Below are 27944 nucleotides of genomic sequence, written 5' to 3' on the forward strand. Positions count from 1 at the left end.
TATCGTTACGCTCCCCATCATCATATGATCCCCAATCAAAATATTAATGTTTTTTTCAGAAACTGAGGAGGTTTTCATTGTATTGCATTTATTTTCACCATTAAGCAACATTATTGGGAAAGCAACAATAGTAAAAAGTAAGTGAAAAAAGACTTAGCAATGATTTTAATTCCCCGAGATTAACATTTATTTCATGTGTAACGCACTAACGGGAGAGTATGATTCGACTCACAAAATTATACCCCGCCACCGAGGATCGAACCCTAGACCGCTATATGACAAGCCAGCGACAAACCGATTCGGCTAAAGAATTAATCCTGTAGTCAAATCAATTAACTGGCTATTTAAATCTCACTACCTACTACAATGCAAGTAGACCGTCCTGCCACACTCCACCTACCGTGAACGACGCTAACACTAGCTCAATAGCTAACCAAACCCTGTGGATTTTTTAGCTGGGCACCAAATGTAACGGGAGAGAATGATTTGACTCACAAAATTATACTCCGCCACCGAGGATCGAATCCTAGACCATTAGGTGACAAGCCAGCGACAAACCGATTTGGCTAAAGAATTAATCCTTTAGCCAAGTCAGTTAATTGGCTATTTAAATCTCACTACCTACTACAATGCAGGTAGGCCGTCCTGCCACACATCATCACATGAAATTGTTTTAAATTTTTGAAAAAGAGACCTATTACAACACAACACCTGCATACATCCTCAATAAGAACTATTGATCAAAGGAACAACTTATCCGAAAAAAAAACTGTTACTGCAAAATCCATAAATATACCCAAAAGTCACTTAATTGAAGAACATTGAAATGGGAAGAAGTTTAATCGAACTTGACACTGTAACCTACATGTACATGTATTATTTAATATATAATTTATGAGTAATAGTGGACTGTTAGAAATGGAGAATATACATGTATTCATCTTCACACTATTTTCTTACAAGTAAACAAACATTTGGTCTATGTAACATGAGGAAGATGAAACCTTAACTCTCCAGATGAAACATGAATTCTAACACCTAAGCCCTTTCATAATTTTTGTTAGCATTGTAATAATTTCCAAAAATGGCAAAATTTAATATGGAGTAGGCAATGCCTAAATCAGCAAGCACTATGAGGTTTACCACACATGTGCCGTCTGTGCAAGATGTGTAAAAATAATACAGGACAACGCACATGCAATACTTTTATTTATATTTAAGCAGCAAGCGAAATCAATACATATTTTTTTTCATTTGAAAATCTGCCTTGTTAAATAATGGGGGAGTTTTTTTTTCAATGAATGAGTAACTTGAAAAATTTTTTTTTTCCAAAATCCCAACCCCAAACTCCCCTTTCCCTTGCTTTCAAAATGGTTGATAACTTTATAGCACTTCGCAATACTTCACATTTTAACCCTTAGGAGCATCTCTAGCAACATTCTTTTCAGTTTTGGCCGGTCAAATCAATCTGTACAGATACTGGAAATATTACAATTCTCCACGGATGGTGGGAATAATTTACACATATCATGTGATGTAAACAAAATTCAGATGCAACTGACAGCTGCATACAAGGCAATTATTGCCTTTCCTTTCTTAGAAAAGCAATGCTTCGATATGGATAATACAATCAGAGTCATATTTTTTTCCAAGGTGGGTTAGGTTCTTGACAACAGCAACAGTGGAACATTGAGATACACATACATACATCCACATCACATATTTCCCAAAGTTTTTAAAAACATCACATTCACTTCTTTAAATAAGTAAAAAAAAGATAGAAAAAGACTTGAAAACTATCAGATAAGATCTTAACCTATATATTTTTTTTGTTTGATTGAAGGAAATGATGTATTTTCTCTGTATGGACAGTCACTTTTTGTTACTTTCAGGACATGACTTTTTTTTTTCGTTAGTATATTGGGGAACCTTAAGGGACATTAGAAAGTACACATAATAACCGTAGAGCTCACATTGCTTCATGGTGCTCGCTATAATGTGATTTAAGTATAATATGGTAGACGTTTTTTATTGTCCTTGTGCATTTTCCTATTATTATGGTCTGAAATATGTATGGGCTGAAATGACGGGCTTTGGTAAGGAACTGTGTGTTGACATGGTTTGAAATGTCTTTGGATCAAATTGTTTGGTATTGATAATCTGATTACGTCATTTTCATAAACATTCGGCTGCCATGTTTGACCATCCCTATCTTGGAAAATGCTAATATTCAATATGTATTAATCATCGAAGCTAGTTTATACTCCCTAGACTGGTGTGGTTCTCAATTGCACTTACCAAGTATACAAGGATGAAGCAGCTATTTTTAAACTCCCGAATTTTTATGCACAAACCAGATATTGATAGTTTTTCTATCCATAAGTATACTGAACCCAGTTGATAATACAGTCATTAACACCCTCTTTGGGAGCTTATTAACATTTTTATTCAACATGAATTCATATTTTATTATGCCGTTATCTTATATGGCCATATGGAAAACTAAGTTTACAAGTTTTTGCACAAGGGTAATAAAAGTTAGTATAAATTATAACGTCAGGCTTAGTGGTTTTGACTTAAGGGAAAGTCACACAATTCTGTTAAGCACAGTAAGGTAAGCATGATCTTTTCATTGGGCTTTGGCCCCACAACAATCTTACAGGTATGATTACACTTTTGCAGAAATAATGATATGTAGTAGGCATTGCCTATGAAATTGAGCAGTACTTGAAATTTCATTTATTCTCACAAGCAGCTCCAGCAATATCCCTTTTTTTAGCTCACCTGGCCGAAGGTCATGTGAGCTTTTGCCATCACTTGATATGCGTTGTCATCGTTGTTCGTTTACAATTTTTCAAAAGTCTTCTCCTTTGAAACTACTGGGCGAAATTATATGAAACATGTATGTTCATTAGGGTATCTTGCACAAAAATTTTGTTTAGATTTTTAATCCGTCAAACAATATGGGTGCCATTACTAAAAATAGAACCTAGGAGTCAGACTGTAGTTTTTCGCACATATCTCCAAAACTGTTATGTTAGGCTAAATTCAACAGGGGTTAAGTGTTCAGCATGATGGCAACTACATGCATCTTTGATCTAATTTTTCATTTTAATCTGTCAAACCATTTAGGAGTTATTGCCCTTTTTTTGACTTTTTTTTTGCTATATTGAATGTTATTTCTTTCAAAAATCTTGTCCTCTCACACTACTTTATCAATTGGAACCAAATTTTGTATGAATGTTCCTTGGGGTATCTTGCCCAAAAATTATGTTTAGATTTTTGATCCATCAAAAACATGGCCACCGTTTTTAAAAATAGAACATAGGGGTCAGACTGTAGTTTTTTTTGCATATATCTCCAAAACCATTAGGTTTAGCCAATTCTGACATAGGGTATAAGTGTCCAGCATGATGAGATCTATCTGTGGTCAAATTTTTATTTTTATCTATTAAGCCTCGTAACGATCCTTATGATAAGTCCTACCAAAGCCTTCTTGAATCAAAATTGTTAGATAACTTCTTTTTAGATTTATTGCCATTAAAGATGAAATTTAACTAGGTGAGTGATTCATGCTCCTGGGAGCCTCTTCTTTTTAAATTTCATAATTTGTACATTTCTGGAACAATGCCAGTTCTCCATTGACCGATGTAATATTTCACACACAACGTATGACATAAACAGTGCCCATCAAATATTTAAGACACAATCAACCTTATATTTCAAGAAAATAGTGAATGCCTTTCCTATCTTATAAAAGCTATGCTATGATTTGGATAATACGATATATAAAATCTATATTTTTTCTAAGGTGGGTTAGGTTCTTGAACAGCCAGCCTAACTGAACATTGGGAAACGATGTACATGAATACATACATTTCTCGAACTTTTTAAAACTATATTAATTTCTTTTTTCATGACCGTAAATAACTTTTCAGTTGTATAATGGTACACTATCTTGTCGTTGTCTGTGTCTTTTCATCATTGGTATCTACTAACTTTAGTTTATGTACGAAAACTTGAATATAAGTCATCTTAACATGTTGTTTGTAAGGACATGGCAGAGGGTCCTATAGATTTTGGAGGGTTTGCCCCACCACTTTTGGAAATAACTGGCTGAAAGGGAAAAATATGTGTTATCAATAGAATTGATATGCAAATCTTATTTTTGATAGGGTTTTTATTATTCAGGTGTCAATCTGTTCCTTTTGAAATTCTGTTTTGAAATTTTTGTACAGGGTAAGTTTATCCTTAATTGTTTTTGAGCTGAAGAGGTACAAATTGGGCCATGTCCCCAAAAATTAACTTTTTGTTTTTGGTATGATTTTTTATTATTTTTTTTAAAAGATTTCTTATAAAAATCCCTGAGCATTTTTAATCAGATTTCAGATATCTTTTATCATTTTCCAGTTATAAGGGATCAAAGGGGCCACACACCTAGAAATTGACTTTTTAAAATTTTTGTCCAATTTTGAAAAACTGTTTTTTTTTTATTAGATTCTTATGAAGATCACTGCCTTTGATTTCAATCAGATTTCGGATATCTCTTACTGTTTTTGAATTATAAGGGGTCAAAGGGGTCTCACCCTATAAAATCAACTTATTAATTTTTAGTCCAATTTGAAAATGGATGAATTTAAAATTTTGTGCTATATTTTATCCAAACCAGTTATTGTGTCCATAATGAACTGTAAGTCCCTATGTTTAAGTGTGGTAAAAACTTATATTGTGTCCATGCTTGCCTCAACTGTTCAGGGTTTGACCACTCACGTCGTATCATGCTGTACTCCACAAAGCTCTTTATTATGAGATAAAAAAGTTTGAAAAGACCTGAAGACTATCAGAAAAGACTAACTTATTTTTACTGAGACATGATCTTAAATCAAATTTTTTTTACTTGTTTGGCTAAAGAAAATTTTCTCTGTAACGAAAGTCACTTTTTTCTTCTTCTGTACGACATTTTTTTCATTGGTATATTGAGGGAATTAAGGGAAATTAAAATACATATTATAACCATAGAGCTCACACCACCATTTTCTTACCACTGTCCCAGGTTAGGGGGAGGATTGAGTGCTAAAAAACATACACATGTATTTAACCCCTCCACATACTTTAAATGCCTATCTCAAGCGAGGAAGCTGTAGTCCAGTTTTTTATGTTTATTGTTATTCGTTTTGTGTTTTTTTCTATACATTTGGTCGATTTTCATCTTTTTTTAATAGTTTCACTTCATTTATTTTTGAGCCTTTTTCAGCTTGCTTTATGATTAGGATTATGCCCATCATTGATGAACATTTAGTAACCTGTAGAAGTTTAATTGTTTGTTGCTTGGCTTTTGGTGAATGATTGTCTCATTGTCAATCATACCACATTTTCCTTATCTTGTGTATATGAAAAGGGTTCTGCTTCATTGTCATATAGAAATAAAGAGGTCAGCATCTAGCATCAATTCAAAAGGTATTTCTTAAGTAATTTTTTATGTAATTTTCTTGGCTTGTCATGAACAATATGGTTGCTTTGTTTAAAGTGTGTATTCTTTTTTTTGGTATTTTTCAGATGAAAATTTTTGCTGTCCTTAGTTTTTTGTATGTACATACAATTTTTGCTAAAGGTATGTATGGTAAATTGATATGATGTTTGAGATAGATTAAATGAAGTTCATACATCAACTTATTTTGAATTATATCATAGTTAAAAATCTAATGAATGTGAGACAGAATACTTACAATGTATCTAAAACCAAGCACAAAATTACAAGTTAAAACAAGAAAATTTTGAATTCACAATACTTTCAGATGACTTTGATATGAATAAATTAAATAAATCATGAGAAACTTTATCTTTTTCTTCTACATTCTTTACCTTAATTACAACACATAAATTTTCATTTCAGAATTCCCTTCATTAGATGTGTTATACTCAAGAGTGCCAGCCAGTGTTCAGCAAGCCACAGTTTCTGCATTGCTACAGAGAACTGTTGGGGCCAGATCTAGGGAATTTAAAGCTGTCATTGATTTTAGTTTAGCACCAAAGAAGATTGATTCATTTCGTGTGTGTACATACAATTCATATTCATATCAAAATTATGTGTTCTTGAAACACTAGATTAAAAATGTTTTATTTTGGAATACATAAAAGAGGTTGAAGCAGAGGTTAAAATAACATTATCAATGTCCTCTTTTAATTAATGAAATGAAATTTTGCAAGGGAAAAATGAGTGAAAAAGTCAGAATGCAGGAAAATAAAGAGATGTCTAGATTATTTTGCTATCTGTTTGGGCATCTGTTCAACATCACAAAATGACTGCATAATGCTTTGAAGGATTTTAATTATTTTTGTTAATGATTGTATAAGGTTGCTTCTTTTTGTTTTTCATCATTTTCCAAGTTATTGAACTTTAAACCACAAATTTAGGGGACAAGCATAGTATGTGCTTAACTGCATCAGTTTATTGTCTTAAATATTCATTTGTATTTTTGCTGATATTTCTACACAAGGAATATTTTAGTAGTCTAGCCTACAAATTAAAAGGCTTGATTTATAAATGTTTGTACAGAAAAGACATATCTTGAACATATCTTTACATCTTTCTTTTAATGAAAATATATCATACATTGTCCACTTTTGTTTTTTGTACAGTTAGTTCATGACAATGGCACAGTAACAATAACAGGCAGTACAGGAGTAGCTGTTGCCATGGGACTTTATTATTACCTGACACAATATTGTAACTGTCAGATTACCTGGGGAGGACAACAGTTAAATATTCCTAAAAAGCTGCCAAAGCTTCCCAAATCTGGAATCACTATCTCAGCCAATGACAGGTAATTTTGGTATGAAACTATTATTCTTCGCAGAGAACACATACAGTGAAGCCTGTTTAAACTGAATAAATAGGAAACCTGTATAAACTAGACACTTTTTTAAGTCCCTTTACATTACTATAAATGTATTTTGAATCTGGATAAATAGAACATCTGTCTAAACTATACAAAGTCTGCAGTCCTACAAGGTGTTTGGTTTAGACAGGATCCATTGTAGTTGTGAATTTCTTTGGCCATTGACTTAATAAGATTTGATATGAGCAAATTATATGATTAAAGATTCTGAAAATGAGTATACTATGGAAGTTCTTCAATTCATGGATACCAATTTTTGTGGATTAGGGAAGAAGCTCAAGTTCGTGGATTCTTGATTGCGTGGTTTTGTGGTTACCAGTATACACATCAATGAAAATCTCCTTTTCATTGGGAACCAAATTTTGTGGTTTAGCCTACCCATGAAATCCACAAAAATTGGTACCCCACGAACAATAGTACTTTCACAATAAATCACTACATTAACTTTAATGTATTACTTTAAACCATGCAAAAATTATAAGTATTTGGAGATGTACCACAAAGAAAATTCCTACTTTGACACCTAGCATGTCTTCAAACAAGACTTCAAGATGGAATTTAAACAAGAATTAGACTGTTAATCTTCTCACAAGACTAACATCTTAAAAAAGGTATTATTAGGTAATTCATCTTTTTATGAAAAAAATACTATTTGGAGTGAAAAGTTATTGACTTTACTTCTACAAGCTTAAATTAGTTTTCTAAAATGTTATTTTTTTGGTAATTACATATTCTTTCGTAAAAGAACCCATTGTTTCAGTGAGAGAACAGTTCATAATGGTAGATATTATGTACATTTTTTTGTAATTATATGGTGTTAGACTGTTTGATTATACTTTTCCAACAGGTTTAGATTTTATCAGAATGTTTGCACAGTTAGTTACTCATTTGCATGGTACCAATGGGAAGATTGGGAAAAGCAGTTGGACTGGATGGCTCTACATGGAATTAACATGCCACTGGCTTTCAATGGACAAGAAGCTATATTTCAGAGGGTAGGTAGCTGCTAACTTGAGATTTATTTTAAGAAAATTAGTAGCATACCAGCTTTGACTGGTTTTGTGCTTTGTTCGACAACTATTAACACTTATTATATATGTCAGTGAGTGGAAGATTGATATTGGCTTCCACAAGAATCAATTTCTGTAAATTGGAATACTCTATAAAGTCCATTTTTTTATTTTATCTAATTATGTTGAGCTCCTTATTTTGAAAAAAATGACCTTATCAAGTTGTGACATCTTTTACATTTACAGGTATATATGAAAATAGGCATGACATTTAAAGACATGCAGCAGCATTTTGGTGGGCCTGCCTTTCATGCATGGTATGTAGTTTACATAGGAAATACCACTGTGGAGCCTTGAAGTATAGATGAATTATAGATATCAATCAGCATATCGTATGGCGAGTCATTTTGGCAGATGTATAGTGGTACACAAAGTACTTTAAAGTCCAGAGTAAAGAATTGGCAGAATTTATTTTGGTGTTTTTAGCCGGACCAATTATATATTCCAAAATTAGCACCCTGTGAAAATAATTGCTATGCAGTATAACATGAAGAATAATATATGGACATGGCAAAATTTGTATCATTCTGAGGTATCTATATCAGCACAAAGGCCTCTGGCCCTATGGGTGATATTGATTGAAGATGATAAGGCTTTAATATATATTTTGCCATGCATTGTACACTTCATCGTATATTTAAAAATTTAAATGGGAATAGGAGTATAACAATATACAAAATATCCGAGAGACTCCATAACCACTTTGATGGAATATTAATAGGTTACAACAAAGGTTCAGCAATTCAATAATGGGGGGTTTGATAAAGGTTAACCAGGTGATACAGGATTGTGATAAAGCGTGTGATGTCACAATGTTTGATAGGTGTCAAGCAAGTTAGACTTGATCAGGTATTCAACTGAATATATCATTTATTATTGTATGTATATCAATCATTTATTTTTTTTTTGCAAAAGTGCTTATTCTGTCACTATCCATATTTATTTAGGGCTAGAATGGGAAACTTTAGAGGTTGGGGAGGTCCCATCACCCAGACCTGGATAGATGGACAGTTAGCTTTACAACATAAGATCTTGGACAGGATGAGAGCTTTAGGAATGATACCAGTCTTACCTGGCTTTGCTGGACATGTACCTGAAGCCATGACAAGGTCAGCTATTGTTTCTGTAATAAGTTATAAATGTACAGTGTATAAGGAAATTTGTCCCTGTTGTTTAATTTTTGCTGTAATTGTATTATTTTCACCACAAATAGAACTACCGGTAATCAAACATGCAAATTTATTTTAACAACATCCTCTATGTACTTGTCAGTGAGAGATCTAGGTTTCAATCCTCTGTGGCAGTGGTAAAATTATGTAGTCAAATAATGTTCTCCTGTTACATTTGGCGCTCAACTGACAAATCTACAGGGTTTGTTTAACAAGTGAGCTAGTTATTTAACAGTTCGTCATGGAATGAAGACTTATGAGGTGGGGGAAGTGTGGTAAGATGGCCTACCTGTGTTGTTGTAGGTAGTGAGATTTAGATAGCCAGGTATTTGACTTGGCTAAAGGATTAATTATTTTGTCGTTGGCTTGTCACCAAGCGGTCTAGGTTCGATCCTCATATAGATATATTTTTTTTTAATTTACCCTTTAGTAACTTGGAATGATACAAGCATTGTTGTTTATTGTTAGAGGAATATTAATTGACGCTTTCTACAATGTTTTTTTTATACCATTTTTGTTTTCTTCAATAGGTTATATCCAATGGCTGACATCTCAAGACTACCAAACTGGAACAACTTTAATGATACATACTGTTGGTAGGTAGTAGATGATGAAGGATGCGATAATTAAAGGTTATAAAGGATAAAAGTTAAATATAGAATAATACAGATGAAACTTTGAAAAATGTTGTTAAGATCAATTTTTGTATTTAAAAAAACATCCTTAAGGAGGTAGACCTAGGGTGAGCGACATAACTTTTGAAATCAATGATATGTTTGTATCATATTCAATTTCACCAAAGCTTGTCAAGCTTTTATTTGAAACAGAAAGAAATCAGTCTGAGTCACCTTGATTCTTACATAAAATTTAGGTAAAATGCTGAATACAAACGTTCAATGATTTATAAGTGTTGTGTCCCTTATTCTTTATTTACATCCTTAAGTACCAGTGCATATAAAATTCAGACACTGCCAGTAGAAGTGATTCATGGTAAAGAAAACCCGCTGAACAAACAATGCTTTTTTGATTTACATACACTTTAGTGTCTTCTGCAAACAGATGTGTATTTTGGAGAAAATCAAACCATCTCATACTAAATCTCACAAATCCACAAAATTAAGAAAGATAAGTCACTATTGCAAAGTGCCAATGTCATGTACAATGTATTTTTTTTTTTTTATCACATAAGTGCAACAACCAAATGAAAAATTAAGACCGGCATGAAACTGAAATTATTTATCTGAACCTAATTAGACTTTTATCCTATTTCAGTACATATTTGCTGGATTTTGGGGATCCATTTTTTGAATACATAGGTGTCAATTTTATCAAAGAGGCAAGTATGAAAAAAATGCAAACAAATTTTAATTTACTGAAAAAAAACATTGTCAATTCTGAGATGCTGTAAGAATTTAAAAATACCTTGCGTTCAATTACACATATTTATTGAAATGATTGTACTAAACTTGAAAATTATTACTTCATTTATGTAGATGTTTTTTAAAGTCGTGAAATTTATACAGAGCTTATGTGTTCACTTACAATGTCTGATTTGTAAGTTAAATCTTGTTGGTGCATGATTGAATTCATAATACTTTTATGATCAAAACAGTATATTCTTTTGAGAATAGAAATTGTAAGTATAGCGACCATATGAAGTTAAATATTGAAAGTCAGTAGAAATTATCATCATCATCTGTTGGTTCTGTATTGTCTTTACATATGTACATCTGTAGGATTGGTATACTTTGATATTTTAGATGGAGTATGAATTTGGAGTAGACCATATATACCAGATAGACTCTTTCAATGAAATGAATCCAAAATCAGGGTAAGAATGAAAATATTGCAATTCTCATTAGACTTTTCTGTAGTTTTTGCAGAAGAAATTTATGATGAAATGATCCAAAAAGACATAACATATTTTGAAGACTAAATTTGGATATTTTGACTCCATGAAATTTCTGTTTTCTTGTTTTCCAGAACATTTGATTATCTACAGGAAGTAGGAAGTCAATTATTTAATGTTATACAGACAGCTGACCCTGATGCTATATGGTAAGTTACATAGGTATATTTTGTCAGTTTGTTACTTCTGCTGAAATGAAAAATTAGAGTAATTACCTTGTTATTTCCCATGCATGCAAAGATAGAGATAGAGATGTCTAGCCTTGCTTCAGTAGTTCCTGCATCCTTCCGTTCCTTCCTGCCATTACACAGAGGGGTACCCATCCCTTATCTATCACTCCTCCCACACCACTGAATGGAGTATAGTATGACTTTTACAGAGTCTTTATTACATATTTACATTCCCATTGTGCAGCTCCTATTTGAAATTTGATCCAAATAATTTTTAGGTTAAAAGGTGTATGTTACCAAATGGTAGAGCGGAGGGTATGGATTAAGTGATAATTGTCTTTTATCAATTGTTACTTTGTTAAAAGTTAATACTTTATTGAGTGAAGGTATTAGAAATCTTGTAATTCTATATTTTGTCTTACAGAACTAACAAAATTTGTAAATAATAGAAAAAGTTATGAGATATATAGGAATTAAGTAGGAACAGAAGGACCAAATATTTCAATGTCTTATATTTTAGGTTAATGCAAGGATGGATGTTCCATTTTGCTAGGAAGTGGTGGAACCCAGAACAAATAAGAGCTTTACTTACTGCTGTACCAGAGGTATTTATGCAAATAATAGCTTTCCATTATTATGGTTACAAGACAATCTTTAGAATTAAGCACTACTCCAGTTAAGAAACATGTAAAATGTGAATCATTGTTGGAAAGCCTACATATTTTCATTTTTGATATTTTGTTTAAATGTTATATTAAAAAGATATTCACGTGTGGATTTTCATATAGCCCCTGTTCATAGGAAAAAATAACTATGAAGAATGCATTATAGAATTTAAAATTAAGGGAAATAACTCTGTAAATAACACTGAAACACAATAGAAACCGTTGAATTTGTGAATTATCTCCTTACAGCAGACCGATTTGAATGAATGATAATTATACAGACCCACAAAACATCTTTTAAAATAACAAAAATAAAATTGTGTAGCTTTTTTAGCTTTCCTGGCCGAAAAGCCGTGCGAGCTATTACCATCACTATGTGTCTGTTGTCTGTAAACTTTTTCAAACATCTTCTCCTCTGAAACTGCTTGATAGAATGTAACCAAACTTTGCATAAATACTCCTTAGGGTATTTTTAATAATCCTTGTGATGGTATTTGTGATCTGACGAAAAACATGGCCACCATTACAAAAAATAGACCATAGGGGTCAAATTGTAGAATTTTGGAAATAACTCAATAAGAGTTGCTTTTAGCTAAATTTGGCAGGGGTAAATCGTTCAGCATGATGGGATGGACCTATGCCAAAACTTTTGGAAAGATCTGTTGACAAATGAATGATTTATGGATCCTGAAATGTTTTTTTTCCCGAATTTTACATTTTCAACTTTGAAAATCTCCCCTGAAACTACTAGATAGATTGGAACAAAACTTAGCATGAATGTTATTTAGAACATCTTTAACAATCTGTGCATGATTTTGTGAAATCCACGGCCAATATAATTAAAAATAGACCATATGGGTCAAATTGAGGATTTTTGGGAATAACTCGTAAATAAATGGGTAGAGCTAAATTCTGACAGGGTAAGATTGATCAGCATGGTGAGACCAACCTATGCTGAAATTTTCATAAAGATCTGTTGACCAATGTTGGATTTATTACCCTCAAACAGTCAAAAAATGACTAAGAGAGATTTATTTTATAATATGAAAGCTGGGTAGATAACTAAGATGCTCTCTATTGATTAAATGATTCTTGAGACAATAGTTCAGTAAGGTCAAGAGTCCAGCTTTAGAAAGCTGAAAAGACTATTTTTGACCAGGTGAGAAATTTAGGCTATCTACAGCCTCTAGTTTTGGATGTATGACAGAATTTGCTTGATTCTTAGAAAGACTGTTACTAATGATTCTATAAAATTAACAATAATAAATTGTAATTACAGTATTCACATCATGTTAGAGGGAAAGAAAGAAGAAAAAATGATTTTCTGAATGCAAACTTGGGTCATATTCATAAACCACTGTTTTCTTTCTGACCTATTCACTGCCTTAGTAGTCTTGAGTTAACTAGATTGCCTTGAGTGGGGAGGGTCCTGGGTTTGATCTCTGGCCAAAAACTTTAAAATTTGTCATTACTTCTCTGCCAACCAGGCAGCACTGAGTAATGGAGTGTTTACAGGTTGACTCAGAGTCAGAAATTTCTGCTTGAAATATCTGCCATTAGATGTATAACTGCAATAAATAATCCATCCATTGTGAGTATGTTTTTTTTTAAAACATTGAAAGCTTATCTAGTTTCCTTAGTGTAATGGATACAAATACATATGTCATAATTTGCTTATAATGATATTTATAAAATGTCCAGTTTTAAATTCAAAATGAAGATGATTACAATAAAATCTCTCTATTTGTTGCAGGGCAGGATAATTATACTTGACCTTTACTCTGAGGTTGACCCTATATACACCTACACAGACTCCTACTATGGACAGCCATTTATCTGGTGTATGTTACATGACTTTGGTGGTACTAGTGAGATGTATGGTGTTCTGGATAGAATTAATACTGTAAGTTATCATATTCTATGGAGCTCTTTCTGTGTGCTGTTTCAGTGATTTTTCTTTTCTTATCCTTGTAAGTGCAACCGTTTTAGGGTTTGCTTATGAAGGACAGGTCATGTTTTTGTGCTCAAGTAACAACTTTCTCAATAATGTGTTGACCAACAAGAATAAAGGAAACTTCTAAAATCACCTGCTGTATATCTGTGCTATGAATTCAAACAATCACCATCAAACTAGGTACGTTATTTCTTACAGAACAATTTTGAGCCATTCGTGTTTAAGGCACCCTACATATTTATATAGAATAACTGTTACTTTCAGTTTTGACACTAACAATATCATGTGGAATTTATTGAAAGTAACTATTATTCTGTTTATCAGTAATCTAATTATGCATTTTTAATCATTTTCATGAATTCTAAACAAAAAATTGAATAATGTTACTACAAGCTGTTGTTTGTGATGTCACTTTCATTCAAAACTCTACTAAAAAAGTTTTAATGACATCACAATCACTCCCAATGTTTAGATGGATATTTTAAAATATCTCATCATGGTACTAGAGAGAGAAAAATATCTGTCAACAGTATCAAAGGAAAAATGTACAGATTACCAATAAATAATGCTCCATCCCTTTTATGGGTACACTGAGTTAATACATCTTTGGTGATTAAGATTTTTAAAAGATATTTTTAACTAAGAGAACATGAATAGTCAGTCTACATGTTGTAAGACATTTGTGTATACCTGGCTTTTGTATGACTATATTTACTTTATCATTAACCAATTATATCTTCATGGATAATTATTTTTATGTTTTGGGGTGTCATTCTAATTTCATAGTTGATAAATTCCTCTCACATGTTTTTATCAGCAACTTCATTGTTTTTCAATGGTTCTTGCTGACTGATATTTTCTATCTCAGGCTACTGTTGGGATACTAATAAATATCAGCTATATCCATTGCCTATTTTATTTGGATTGACTTTAACGTCCCCAATTGACATAATTAAGTCTGTTTTGAATGTCTCAACAGAATATCATATCTTACCGTATTTAATTCACTGTAATATTTCCTGTCTCAACCTCAAAACTGTCGTTATTCTGAATATAAGTCAAAATAGATCACTCATAAAAATAAGTTGTACAGTATAAGATTCACAGCAGAAGACAAACAATAGTTCATATTACAAATTATACCTGTTGCCTGACAATGTAAATATCATAATATACAATATAGGATATTGAAATACAATCAATCAATCAAGTTACAACTTGGTTATTTTTATTAATCAGCTATATTTTTATAGGGACCATTTGAAGGAAGGAACATGACCAACAGTACTATGGTAGGGTTAGGTCTGACACCTGAGGGAATCTACCAGAATGAAGTCATCTATGAATTTTATTTAGAGAATGTTTGGAGAAAACAACCTACGGATGTATCAAAGTGGTGAGATATTATTTTGATAGTTTAATTTTCTCAGTAACTACAAATGAAATGCTTAATTTTTTTTATATTTTTAATTAGTTTTTCATTGTATTGGTGTTTTTTTTTATATTTATTAATTTTTCAGTGTACTGTTGTTTTTCCTTTTTCTTCTTTTTTTTCTGCATTGTCTTGTAAAATCTAATTCAGAATTGTCTTTTTTAATATTCATAATGATTTTATGCATGCCCTAAATGTTCTAATGTTCTTATATATGTATTGTATATTATTCTTGGGAGAAGACTTCATAAGTTGGTGAAACTTGTGTCCCATCCCTTTTGTAGATTTAACAAATAAAATTGTTGTAAACTAAAAGGCTAAATTGAAGACTTAAAGAGTTGCTTTGTATAAAAGGGGGGAATTCAGATTTTTTAAAACAACTTTGCAATAATTATCTGTGAATGATATCCGCCTTAAATTTGGATACAGTTGAACTTGTATTAAGTGACCATCCAAGGTAGAACAAAATCATAGTCCCATAAGACAGGTGGTCCTTTTATACAGTATCACTTAACACAGAATGTACTCTATAGTGATATTTTAATCATAGTCTTTTAAGACAGGTAACTAATGACAGTAACAGGAGTGACTGTAGATCACTTTACACTATATCTTCATACCTGTAAATTTTATACACAAGACTTTTGTGATATTACTATTATCATTTCAGCTTGTGATTAGAACACTTCAAACTTGAAGGCTAAATTTAAACTTTAAATATACATGATAAAATGATTTGGTGATGTATGGATTCCATTTATTTTGTCTGAAGTTGTTTCATTTATGTAAATTGTGTTACTTAACTTATTCTTGCTTGTTACTGCAAAATCATTACGCCTATTTTTTTCTTATGTAGGATATCAGATTATACAGTTAAAAGATATGGAAAATACAACAAATATGTAGATTTGGCATGGCAGTCTTTAAAGGTTTATATGTATATTTATATGATATATTTTTCATATCTTGATTGAAATTTCACATGTCGATATTTTATTTCTGTGTCTTCAAGAATTTTGATAAGATATTTCTACTATTTATTTACTTAGTAAATATTTAATTAAGGAAGATTTTTTATGTTATAAGTACAAAGTTTATTTTTTCTTGAAAATAGCCACAAGTTTGCATGCTGATTTAGGCATTTCACCCCATCAATAAAGATTCTTATTTTATTCTTACCCATAGTAACAGTTTCATAACAGACCTTTTATTTTATTCCTAACCAAGGTACCTTGGTAGTCTCAGGAGACCATGCTAGCTTCGAGTGCAAGAGATTGTGAGTTTAATCCCCCTTCTAGTAACACCAAAGACTTCCAGAATTGGTAGTCACTGCTTCTTTCCCAAGCATGTGGTATTTAAGGTGACATAGTAAAAACTGGATGGCTCGGAGTCAGAATAATGTGTCTGAGTGGTATGGCATGCCTACCTTTGGGCTGCTGCTTCTGTCAGCATGAACAATAAAAATTCGGCCTGAAGCTCAGATTAGTACAAAGCAGGGTCATTTTGATTGGTCAATTGTTCTCGTCCTGAAACGCATGAAATGTGTGCCATTGGACAATAAACCAAAATCAACCAATTTACTCCCAACTGTGTATAAAGTCAAACCTCATTAAGTCGAAGTCGAAAGGACCAGACAAAAATGTTTGAATTTTCTGAGGTTGGAGTCATCTGAGGTTGAGTATAATCCAGAAATGTATTGGTCGGTGATTGTTTCTGCTTTTTTTAATGATCTACACATGTTGTATTGCATGTACATACATGTATACATGTTCTTCACTTTAGCAGGGACTTCTTGGTGTCATCTTTATTGTTTGGGAAGATCATTTTTATGTGTTGTGTATTAAATATGTTATAAATTCTGTTATAAGGTACCGTCAAAACCATGTGCACTACATTACAACAATTAAATTTCAGATTAACTAGCAAAATGGAAGTAGTAAAAAAATACATCAGTTTTGCATGTAGTTAAATGAAGAACAACAAAGAAAATTTACCATTATTTTTAATCATTATCAAAATGTCTGATAACTTTGATGATTTGAATTTCGAAGTGTGATTATTCAAACTCATTTCTTTATATTTCTCAAGCTTTTTTGTATTAATCAAATACACAAATCAGGCCATACAGGTGTCAACCGAGTATTTACACAAGCCATTCTAAATGTTGTTAAAACAAACTTTGGTTATTGTTTGTAATAAAGCAATAAGGTTTTCCTACTAATAAGTTCACTTCGAGATATCCGAGTCAGTTAACCTCAAAAACATATCAAGGGGACTGATTGATAACCTTGAGTTTTCTGAGATTTTGATTCATCCAAGTTTCAGTCATCAGAGGTAAAATTGTATTGGAGTAAAGGAATTTTTGCTCGGACTGTCAGATTACTTTGAGTTATCCCAGATTTCAATTCACCTGAGTTTGACACAACAAGGTTTGACTGTATGGCAGTTTCTATTCTGATGTTAGCTTATAGACTGTCAAATACTGTTAAAGAATAAACAGATGTCTTTACTTGTAGATTGTTATGCTATGCATTGGAAATTTTTCTGTGTTTGTATTTGTCACTAATTCTTTGATATCTTTTTTTGTAAGTAGTGTTGAAGTATAAGGCCACTATTAACAAAATGTTCGTTGGGCGTTTTAAGGACATGCTTGGTAGATGAGATTTTTTTGGTCTTTGAACTGCATGTTGTCCATGTCTTATGCTTTGTTAGGCGAATGGGTCTGTATGTGCTCTGCTTCATCTATACATTGCTTTTATTAAAGAGGTTTATAGAAAGTTTCTTAACTTATTAAACGCATTGACTGAAGCGCTATTCTGACTGAGAGGAATGAATTCAAATTTCCATTTCTAATTTTAAAAAGTCTGGAGATGAAATGGAGTTAGAGCCATTTGGTAGACAAATTCCCAACAAACAATATTTTTTATTTTGGCCTGAAGTAGTCTTTTTTGCTGGAAAAGGAGCTTTTAAATTTATCTCAATACATCTTACATCTTTCTTATGTTAATTATAATGTTTTCCCATATTCTATATTTCAATAGCTAAATGCTGTGTATTTTACAGAGAAGTGTATACAATGACACTGTTAATTCTGGGGATCATAGATCTAGAACTATTCCCACAAGTAGACCACAACTCAGCCCTGTATTGGAACCTTATGTAAGTGTTTCAAAAATTTAAAAAGTTGAAAAAAAATGTACTTATTTTTAGGTTACAATAGTCAAAGATTTTAAGAAAACACTTAGTTGTTCTAGAAGTCATAGTGGTTGGTTGTAAAAGAGTCTCCTATTTTAATTCATATGTGATGGTTTTTTAAGGGAGTGTTGAATACAATGCAATATGAATGTTTCAATAAAAAACCATGACTGGTGACAATTGTAGCATATCAATTCTACTTCATGTAATGTAAATAAAATGTAATAAAAAGTAATCATGATTACAACACTTTTCACCCAGTAATCAGTTACATTTTAATGATTACTGATTACAGCAGACTACAATCACTGGTTCCCATTTTTGGTTGAAAGTCTGTTTACATTGTATGTGACTGGATGTGTTGGTTATCTATCTTTGATCTATGGGTCTGTCTAAAACACTGCTACCTTAATCAGTTAATGTAAATTTACAAAATTTTTACAAGAGGAGTATGTTCAGAAAATGTCAAAATCAGCCCCAAAAAACTAAGTGTTTCAAATAAAATTGAATATTGCATAGTTCACTCGTTGAATATCTGCCTTTATTAAAAACAAAGTTCTACTGCTGTTAATGCATGTGTTGTACTAGAATTGTATATGAAATAAAGGAAAATTAGAAAATTCAGCCAAATTGTGTTAAAATAGCTTATTTCATTACATATTTTTATGTAGAAAATATCGATTGCATTTGTCGAACTCTTTGATATTTATACAAAAATAGCCTTCTGTACCATCACAACTCCTGACAAAAGATTTGTTGTTCATAGCTTGTGCTCTTCATTATTTATTTTTTTTATTAAAAAACTACCCCATAATCATCTCATTTTTGAGAAACAGCTCGTACTTTCTGTGTATTAGTATTCAGATATTATTTTAGCTTTAAAATAGTCAAAAAGAAAATTTCAAATAATAAGTTGAAATTTTGTCAAAACAGTAAGCCTGAAACTTGTGTTAATGAATTTACCCCTGTTCTCTCTTGAGTAAATCTGATATAAAACCTTGTTCTGGTTTCATACTTTTACCTCATATGCTCAAGTTAATGATTTTTATTTATAACATTGTATCAGTGTTTTTTCCTACTGTATTGCAAATAAATTCATTTTTATGTATGACATTTTTTGTTTACCAGTATATTTTTTCTGTGTGTGTGTAATTTGGGCTGTGACAAAAATAGGACATATAGAAATATTTTAAGTTAAAAATATGGTTCTTAGCCTTCTATTCAATCCTGGAACAGTCTTGAAATGACACTAAAAAGTGGTCTTTTTTTTCTTCACACGGTCTTACTCTAGGCTTTAATGTATTTTATATATAAATCATAATTTGAGAAACAATTGATTATTGTGTTTTGTCATTTAAGCCATAATGTGATGTTAAGTATTGCAATTTTAGAAAAAAAAAATGCATCAGATACATTAAAAATTTCATTATGCAAGTTTTAATCATTGTGATTTTAAGTAAGCTATATTTTTCAAAATTATAATTTCTGAATTTACAGTATTTTAAGTTATTTAATTACTGGTGACATGTTTTTTTTTCTCTGAAATGTTCTGCTTTTTCTTCTTAAGCTAGAGGAATGATATATCTTTATATCTATATAGCTTTCTTTTCTTAAATCTAAGTCTGGAAATGCTTTTCATGTAAGTATTATATTATTGTATAAATTGAAGTTATGGTATGATACAGAAGACCTTTATCAAGCATGGGACTATCTGATACAGTCTACAGATCATTACAAAAACAATACATTGTTCCAGTAAGTATTATAGACTGTTACCTGTATTGTTTTATTGTTTTTTAGTGTTTCATCATGAAAATTGTTGAATGCCGTGTAGGTAGAACGGTACTATTTATTTCTTATAGGCAACAATAATAAAACATTTGAAAAATTCACCCTTTTAAAACAATGATGGAGCTATAAACTGACATTTTTTTGCAGTCATATCTTCATTTCCCTAACTGAAATTGTGATCAAAGTCATATCATAACCATCTCAATTCTTTGGTATTTTAAGCAGATGATGTTTGGGGTCTAAGTTGCCCCCTTTTCTGCTAATGGCACATGAACTTTAAAAAATCATAATATTTATATAAAATGGTTTTCAAAAAATATAATGCAATGTTTTAAAAGTATAATAATGTTAGAGCCTGGAATTAATAAAACATTTTGGGTATCAGCACAATATGTCCAATCACAGTGTCCAGAAGTATTTACTTAAGTGGGGTACACAAAAGGCCAACCTAAAATAATGAGAAATAGTACCGTTCTACCTGTAGTGATCAACATATTCGTCTGTCCACATGTCTAATCATGTCAAGAATGCAATGTACCTAATGTAATGCTTTTGTTTTTGAAGATGGGCTTTTGATAGAGAATGTCAATGAGTACTAAAGTACTTGATTATCGCTTGGTTGTGGGAAGTGTCAAATACCAGGATGAAACTCAAAAAATCTATTTCCTATTGGATATACTGTTGTTAAAATAAAAAAAAATCATTTTCCTATAGGATATTGTGTCTTAAAAATCCAAAATTAATATTGTTAGGTTTTATCTTGTCCATGAAAAGTTATTTCCTGTATAGTATTCTTTGAAGTTGTATGTTATGAATGAGATTAAAGGAAACACCAGCCAATCCTTTAGAATCACCTGAACTCCTTCCATGCCAGTATCACATTGGTGACATGTAGCAGCATATTGTAGCCCAGAAAGTTGCCCATGAAATGCCATTTTATACTGAATTAAATTTGGCAGTTTTATTTTATAAAAACTAATGTTCAATTTTTATATGTCAACAAAAGTCATTGATATGAGCAAAACCTGTCACATACTAGGTCATGATTATGAAATATATTAGATTTTGTCATTGAAGACATTTTTAAATCTGTCTTATTATCGCAATATTTTCATTCTATAAATAAAAGAGCAATGTCATCCTAATTTAGTTTCTGAAAAGCTAATTTGTTTGCCCCCCCCATCACTGTAGATGGATGTTATATACGTAAATGTAATATACCTTTTTTTACAGATATGACTTGATAGATGTATCAAGGAACAGTCTAATGATGCTGTCTTTAGAGTTCTATAATAAAATGGTCAGTGCGTACTATGCTAACCAGACTGCTGAGTTTCAGTAAGTATTATTACAACATTGGGTTTTTATGTCACGCATTTGATGATGCACAGTGAAACTGGGTCCTGAATAATCCAAAACCCTGTCTAAACCATACACTTTTTAAAGTCCTTTACATCATTTTAAGTAGCACTCCACATAAGAATCATGCAAAATGTGATTCATGGTTGAAAAGCCTACTTATTTTTATTTTTTATATTTTGTTTCAAATGTTATTGTAAACAGAAAGTGACATGTGGTTTTTTGTATAACCCATGTTCATACTAGATAAAAGTGCACTGAAGATTTCAAAATTTAGGGAGATAACTCTGTAAGTAACACTCAAATACAATAGAATCTATTGGATTTTCAATGTTGATTTTCTCCCAAGAACAGGCAGATATGAATGAATAACTACACATTTCACAGTATAGACCCATAAAACAACTTAATTACAAAAATAAAAATATGTAGATTTTTTTGGGGTGTATCACATTTTCAGATTTTGCATGATTCTTACAAAGACTGCTACTTAAATAACCAAACACTTCTCTTACTGGAACAAATTTTGAAAGCCCATAAGTGCTTTACTGTAATTCTAGAATGTGTTATGAGTAATATTATTTTTTTTTGTAGGATGATCTATAACCCTTTGACAAAAGCTGTACATGTGTAATCCCATTTAGAAAATGTAGGTTTTTAACAATTTAATTAAAAGCTGAACTTGCATTGCTCCCAGTTTTCTTTTATGTTGCTTGTTAGGTAACAGAAAACTGTGAGCAATACAAGATTAGCTTTAAATAACATTTGGTTTTGTAAGCAATTGATGATGATCAATCAAATACTGTGAAAGTACCAGTCGTTAATTCGTGGATACCAGTTTTCATGGGTTAGTGATGAAACACAAGTTCTTGTATTCTTGAATTTGTGGTTTTTGTGGTTTCCAGTATACACATCAATTGAAATCTCCTTTTCGTTGGTAACCAAATTCATGGTTTGGCTTATCCATGAAAACCATGAAAATTGGTACCCCATAAACAGTAGTACTTTCACAGAAAGCACTTTGTAAGATAACCAACAAAATAATAGAGAACATATTTTAATAACATTAGGCTTAGATTTATTCTTGAAGAGCATACATTTTTTTAATCTTTAGACAGTACAGTGGAATGTTGATTGGAGTCCTACATGACATGGAGACTTTGCTGGCCAGTGATCGACACTTCCTGTTAGGGAAATGGATAGCTGCTGCTAAAACATGGGCTACAGACATTAATGAAGAAGTTTTACTGGAGTTCAATGCAAGGAATTTGGTTTCACTATGGGGACCAAAAGGAGAAGTTAGATTTTATAAATTATAATACAATGTAATAATGTAAAATTTGATGCTGCTTAGATAACTGAACATATGAAGACTATGAAAGTACTTTTATTTGTGGATACCAATTTTTTGTGGATTAGTGATGAAACACAAGTTCTTGGATTCTTGAATTCATGGTTTTGAGGTTTTCCATGTACACATCAATGGAATTCTCCTTTTTTGATGGGAACCATATTTCATGGATTGGCCTTCCCACGAAAACCACAAAAATTGGTACTCCACGGACAATAGTACTTTCCAGGTAATAAACAAGTATGAAGTAGCCATATTTAAAAGGTAAAAATGGAACCATTAATACAAATAAAATACAAATAAATGTGGTAAAAAGAACAAAGGGAAGGCCTTATGACATTTGTCAGGGATGAATAACATTAGATGAGAGGAGATATCAACTGTCAACACAGACTTTTACTCTTGCTCAACTGTTAAGTTTTCATATACAAACACTAAAAGTCAAATTTTACAAAAGTCTTGTACTTTTTATTTGGTGGTTATAGACCCTAGTGTTCTTGTATAGCACTAAATAAACGAGATGTTTAACTACAAACTGGTAAATTGAATACAACATTGCTCATGTTATTTTACAGGTGCTAGATTATGGAAGAAAGCAATGGTCTGGCTTAATGAAAGGGTAGGTTAGAAATGTATTAAATGAAATGTCAAATAATTACGTACAGAAAACTATTGTATACTCACTTACTTAAAAGAAGTACATTTTACGGTACATTAATTTAGTAATACACTGCACTTACCTCCCCCCACTTGCAAGTGGGGGATATATGGTGATAGGGGTGTCTGTCCATCCTTTCTTTCTTCTGTTACATAGAGGGGAGCACATCTTTTATCCGTTACTGCTTCTACACCACTGAATGGAATTTAATAAAACTTTCACATAATCTTTATTAAATATAACCTTGTGCACCCTTTAATTTTAGCTTTTGATCCAGAATTAATTTGTGCATCAAAAAGTTCATGATTTCAAATGGGGGAGTTGGTATCAATGTTGTGAGAATTGCACACAGTTTTTCTAGTTTTTAAATATTCATCATGTACAGGCATTTAGCAAAATGTTTTGTTAGGGCAACTTCGATGCCTTAATGGCTGAATATAAAGTTCACATATGAATTCCAAGAACTTTCTATTGTTTTTTTAAAATGACATGTGTTAATCCTGGTATTTGAAAACCACACCCTTGTAATTTTGCATTAATATTTGTTCCTTGTAGATACTATATATTGAGATGGCAGCTGTTTGTTGAGATGCTGAACTACAGTTACTTTAATGTGAGTAACAGACAAAGCTTTTTAAGTATGGTTCTATCTAAGAACCAGGCAGGGGGTGATTCATTATATCTCAAGATAATCAATGAAACTGTTCAAATACTTTCTTTTCTTTAGTGGAATTTTAAATATATTCAGTGGGCAACTTTAATTTGCACTTTTATTTTTGAATACAGTTTCTACTAGGCCTACTAAAGGATTTCCAATAAAAAAAATAGTTGGGATTAAGAAATGTATAAATCACTAATCATAAGCTTTTATCTGGTTTTAACACAGAGCTATACTTAAAGAAAGTTGTGTAAAGATAAAAAAAATATCATATTACATAAATCGTTTGTTCAACTCTTATGGAAAAACTTTGAGGGGGGTTCATTGCATCTTCTTTATAATACACTGTTGATTGTTTAGCCAATTGAATGCCTAGTTCATTTAGAAAGTGTATTTAGATACAAGTATGTGTTTTTGTATTGGGTTGAGATTAAGATAAATAAGCTTCCCCATTAAAAAAGAACTACAATGTAATGTTCTGTAATAAGGAATGGAAAATTTAAAGCCATTACAACTAAATTAGCTCAGGCAGTTAGGTACAACACACTTGAATAATTTGAGTTGTAAATTCTTGAATTTGTAGGTCTGTTAATAGATAACTACCATGGTTTTTGTTGAATATATATACACCAACAAGGTAACATTGTTTAGGATGTGATAATATTACTTTTATATTTCAGCACTCAAAATTTGATCAAGCCCAATATTTCCAGTTTGTTTATGAAAGAGTTGAACTGCCTTTTTCAAATATGGTAGATGTTTATCCCACAGAACCAATAGGTATATATGTTGCTTAATATGGAGGTGTTTTATATTGATTGGCCAATGTTGATTGAACTTTTGTTATTCCTCTGTAAACCAGAGCAGGCAAAATCCCTATGAAAATTTACATTGGAAAGGGGAGATAACTCTGTAAAAATAATATGTTTTTGTCTGATTTTATTTTATTTTTATCGCTTCATGTAAAGTATGATACTTTGGTGGAACTTTTTTCTCTTAATGACTATCACATATATTATGGGGCCCTTGGTATGTAAGACATTGGGTTATGATGGGTACATTAAAATTTTTGGGTAATTTAGAATTACAGAAAATTCATATTTTCTGAACTTCTATAATTTTGATATTTTTTAAATTGGTGTTGTTTACATCTGCAAACTATTTTTCAGTTTTGCTTTTTTAAAAGAATCTTTTAACCACAAAAAGTAAAATATATACTTCATCATTTTCATCACAATTGGAAATCTTGCACTTCATTTTCTTGAAAATTTGGCATATGGTTTACTATGGTAAATCTAAGTTGATGTTTGGTAAAAGAAACCTCTTTTTAAGTTGAAGATGGTCCTTTAAATAATGCTAAATTGTCCACTGTTGCTACACTTTATTGTTCAGATACGGTTTAATTATTATTTTGTATCCAATTTTATTGGGTTTTTTTTTCCGCCATGTTTACAGAGTTACCTCCCCTTTCTAGTGTTAATTTCCATAGAAAATTTTAACTGCCATCACTTGGCGTCCGTCTTCGTCATCGTCGTCGTTAACAATTATACAAAACTACTCTCCTCTGAAACTACTTGACTAATTAGATCCAAACTTGGTATGAATGTTTCTAAAGTAGAACATAGGGGTCAGACAGTAGTTTTTCACATATATCTTCTAAACCGTTAGGTTAAGCTAAATTCTGACGGGGTAAAAGTGTTCAGCATGATGAGATCTATCTCTGGTAAAATTTTGGTTTTAATCCATTAAGCCATGTTGGAGTTATTGCCCTTTTTCAATGATTTTTGCTATTTTTAATGTTATTTCTTTCAAAAATCTTCTCCTTTGACACTACATGACCAATGAAAACCAAACTTGGTATGAATGTTAATTTGGGTATCCTGCATAGAATGGATGTGGAGATTTTGATTCATCAAAAAACATGGCCTCTGTTACTAAAAATAGAACATAGAGGTCAGATAGATTAGAACTTATATATCTTCTGTTGCAATTTGTTTTGATTAAGGGTAAAATTTTTCAAGATTGACTTGGCTACATTGATGATCTACGACAGTAAGTGTTTATTCTGTATGATATCTTTTGACAATTGTATGCAAGGCATACCAGTAATGTTACTTTTAATTGACTACCAGTTAGTTCTAATGTGACCTTATAATTTGATGATATCCACTAATTTGTCGAGCTGAAGAAATTTAGTTTAAGGTTTCATCCATGTCTTTCTGCCATTCTGCATCATTCAGTTGCAGTAATTTGAGACATTCATTTTATATTTTGGTTTGTGGTTATACCTAGATAAATTCTTTATTTAGTACATGTAATATTGGTTTGAACAAATAATTTATGACAGAGTTATGGTTCTTTAACTTTTGGAGAATTCAGTTTTTAATAGTTGTTTGAAATGTTGACTCCATACTTTCTTAGTTATTCTTAGTAACTTATTAAGTTTGAATTGTCACATGGTCCATATATGAAATCATAGTCAGTGTTGGTGTGAACATCAAAGACTTGTCTGAAATTATAGAGATTGTCAATGGAAATTTTACATAAAGTTTCATAAAACCAGATCTTAAGCCATACAACACATACATACCCATATGACATATACTTTGTATCAAGGACTTGAACCATCATACAAATGGTCAAAATACAATACAAGGTTATTAACATTGCAAAAAGAGGGAAGAGGTAGGCTAATTCTTGGAATTTTCTATTCGAATTATACATGAAATTGACAGTTTTATCAAACAAAAAGGAGGATGTCCACTACAAAATATGCGTTTATTTCGATTTTTGTGGCTGGTAGGAGACAATGTGTCACTATATTCCAGAGAATTTTTATTATTATATTTTAGGGGATGCCTACACTATAGCAAAGACAATGCATACCAAATATCGAAATGTAGTTGATATACAGTTCTTTAGGAAATATGCCATGGAATGTAAAATGAGAAATAATACAGAAGATGCTTGGGAAAGAAAATATGGGCCTGACTTAAACAAACATGTAAGAACCAGAAAACATACTATGAACCTGTAACTAAGTATTGGTACATTCCTCAGCTGTAAAAGCATTGTTAGTGATATTTTTATACTTAGATATATTTTTGTTACCATTTATTTTTTGCATTTTGGTTTTGTATGAATTTCAAAATGTTGACATATTGAACTAATACTTATAACTACCACTTCAATACACACCATTTTCGTTTATAAATAAATACATATCTTTCAATCATGGATTTGTACTCTTTTTTGTGTTAGCATTGTGATGTGATATTATTATTATTACATTTATATTGTGCATTATATAATACAATTAGTCTAAGCGCTTTACATAAATTAAAATCACAAGTAAGATATTGTGTATCTCTCGACTATGGATTTGTATTTTTTATGCTTATGTTTTAGCATTGTGATGTTGAATTGTGTATGCATGTTGTACATTATTGTACATGAGTCAATGAACTATAAAGTTTTAGATGTATGTTTTTTTTGTTCAAAGAAATCCTATCGTTTAACCATTTTTTTTGCACCAACTTTCACTGATAATCAATTTGTAATATTTATTAACGTTTGTGTTTATCAGTTGTTATATATAAACTTTACATTTTTCTCAACACAATAAACATTCCTATTTCTTAATGGATGTTAATTTATTTCTCTC

The 27944-nt window shown here is 31.4% G+C and overlaps 1 protein-coding gene across 1 annotated transcript; it reads left to right on the plus strand.

Moving 5' to 3' along the window:
- On the plus strand, positions 1-27928 carry LOC148628860 (alpha-N-acetylglucosaminidase-like). The gene is made up of 23 exons (XM_088595986.1): positions 1-137; positions 5557-5611; positions 5894-6051; positions 6640-6824; positions 7747-7894; positions 8156-8226; positions 8917-9078; positions 9669-9734; positions 10411-10474; positions 10899-10969; positions 11122-11196; positions 11738-11822; positions 13636-13785; positions 15090-15232; positions 16125-16197; positions 18332-18427; positions 20133-20218; positions 21488-21592; positions 22728-22911; positions 23540-23583; positions 24178-24235; positions 24961-25060; positions 27133-27928. Exons 2-23 carry the CDS (start codon positions 5557-5559, stop codon positions 27315-27317), a joined length of 2364 nt encoding a protein of 787 aa, XP_088452112.1. The 5' UTR covers positions 1-137; the 3' UTR covers positions 27318-27928.
- Positions 27929-27944: the final 16 nt, after the last annotated feature.

This window comes from Perna viridis, chromosome 1 (assembly GCF_037379345.1).
Source record: "Perna viridis isolate PV_CMFRI_1.1 ecotype Kerala chromosome 1, ASM3737934v1, whole genome shotgun sequence".
NCBI lineage: Eukaryota > Metazoa > Mollusca > Bivalvia > Mytilida > Mytilidae > Perna > Perna viridis.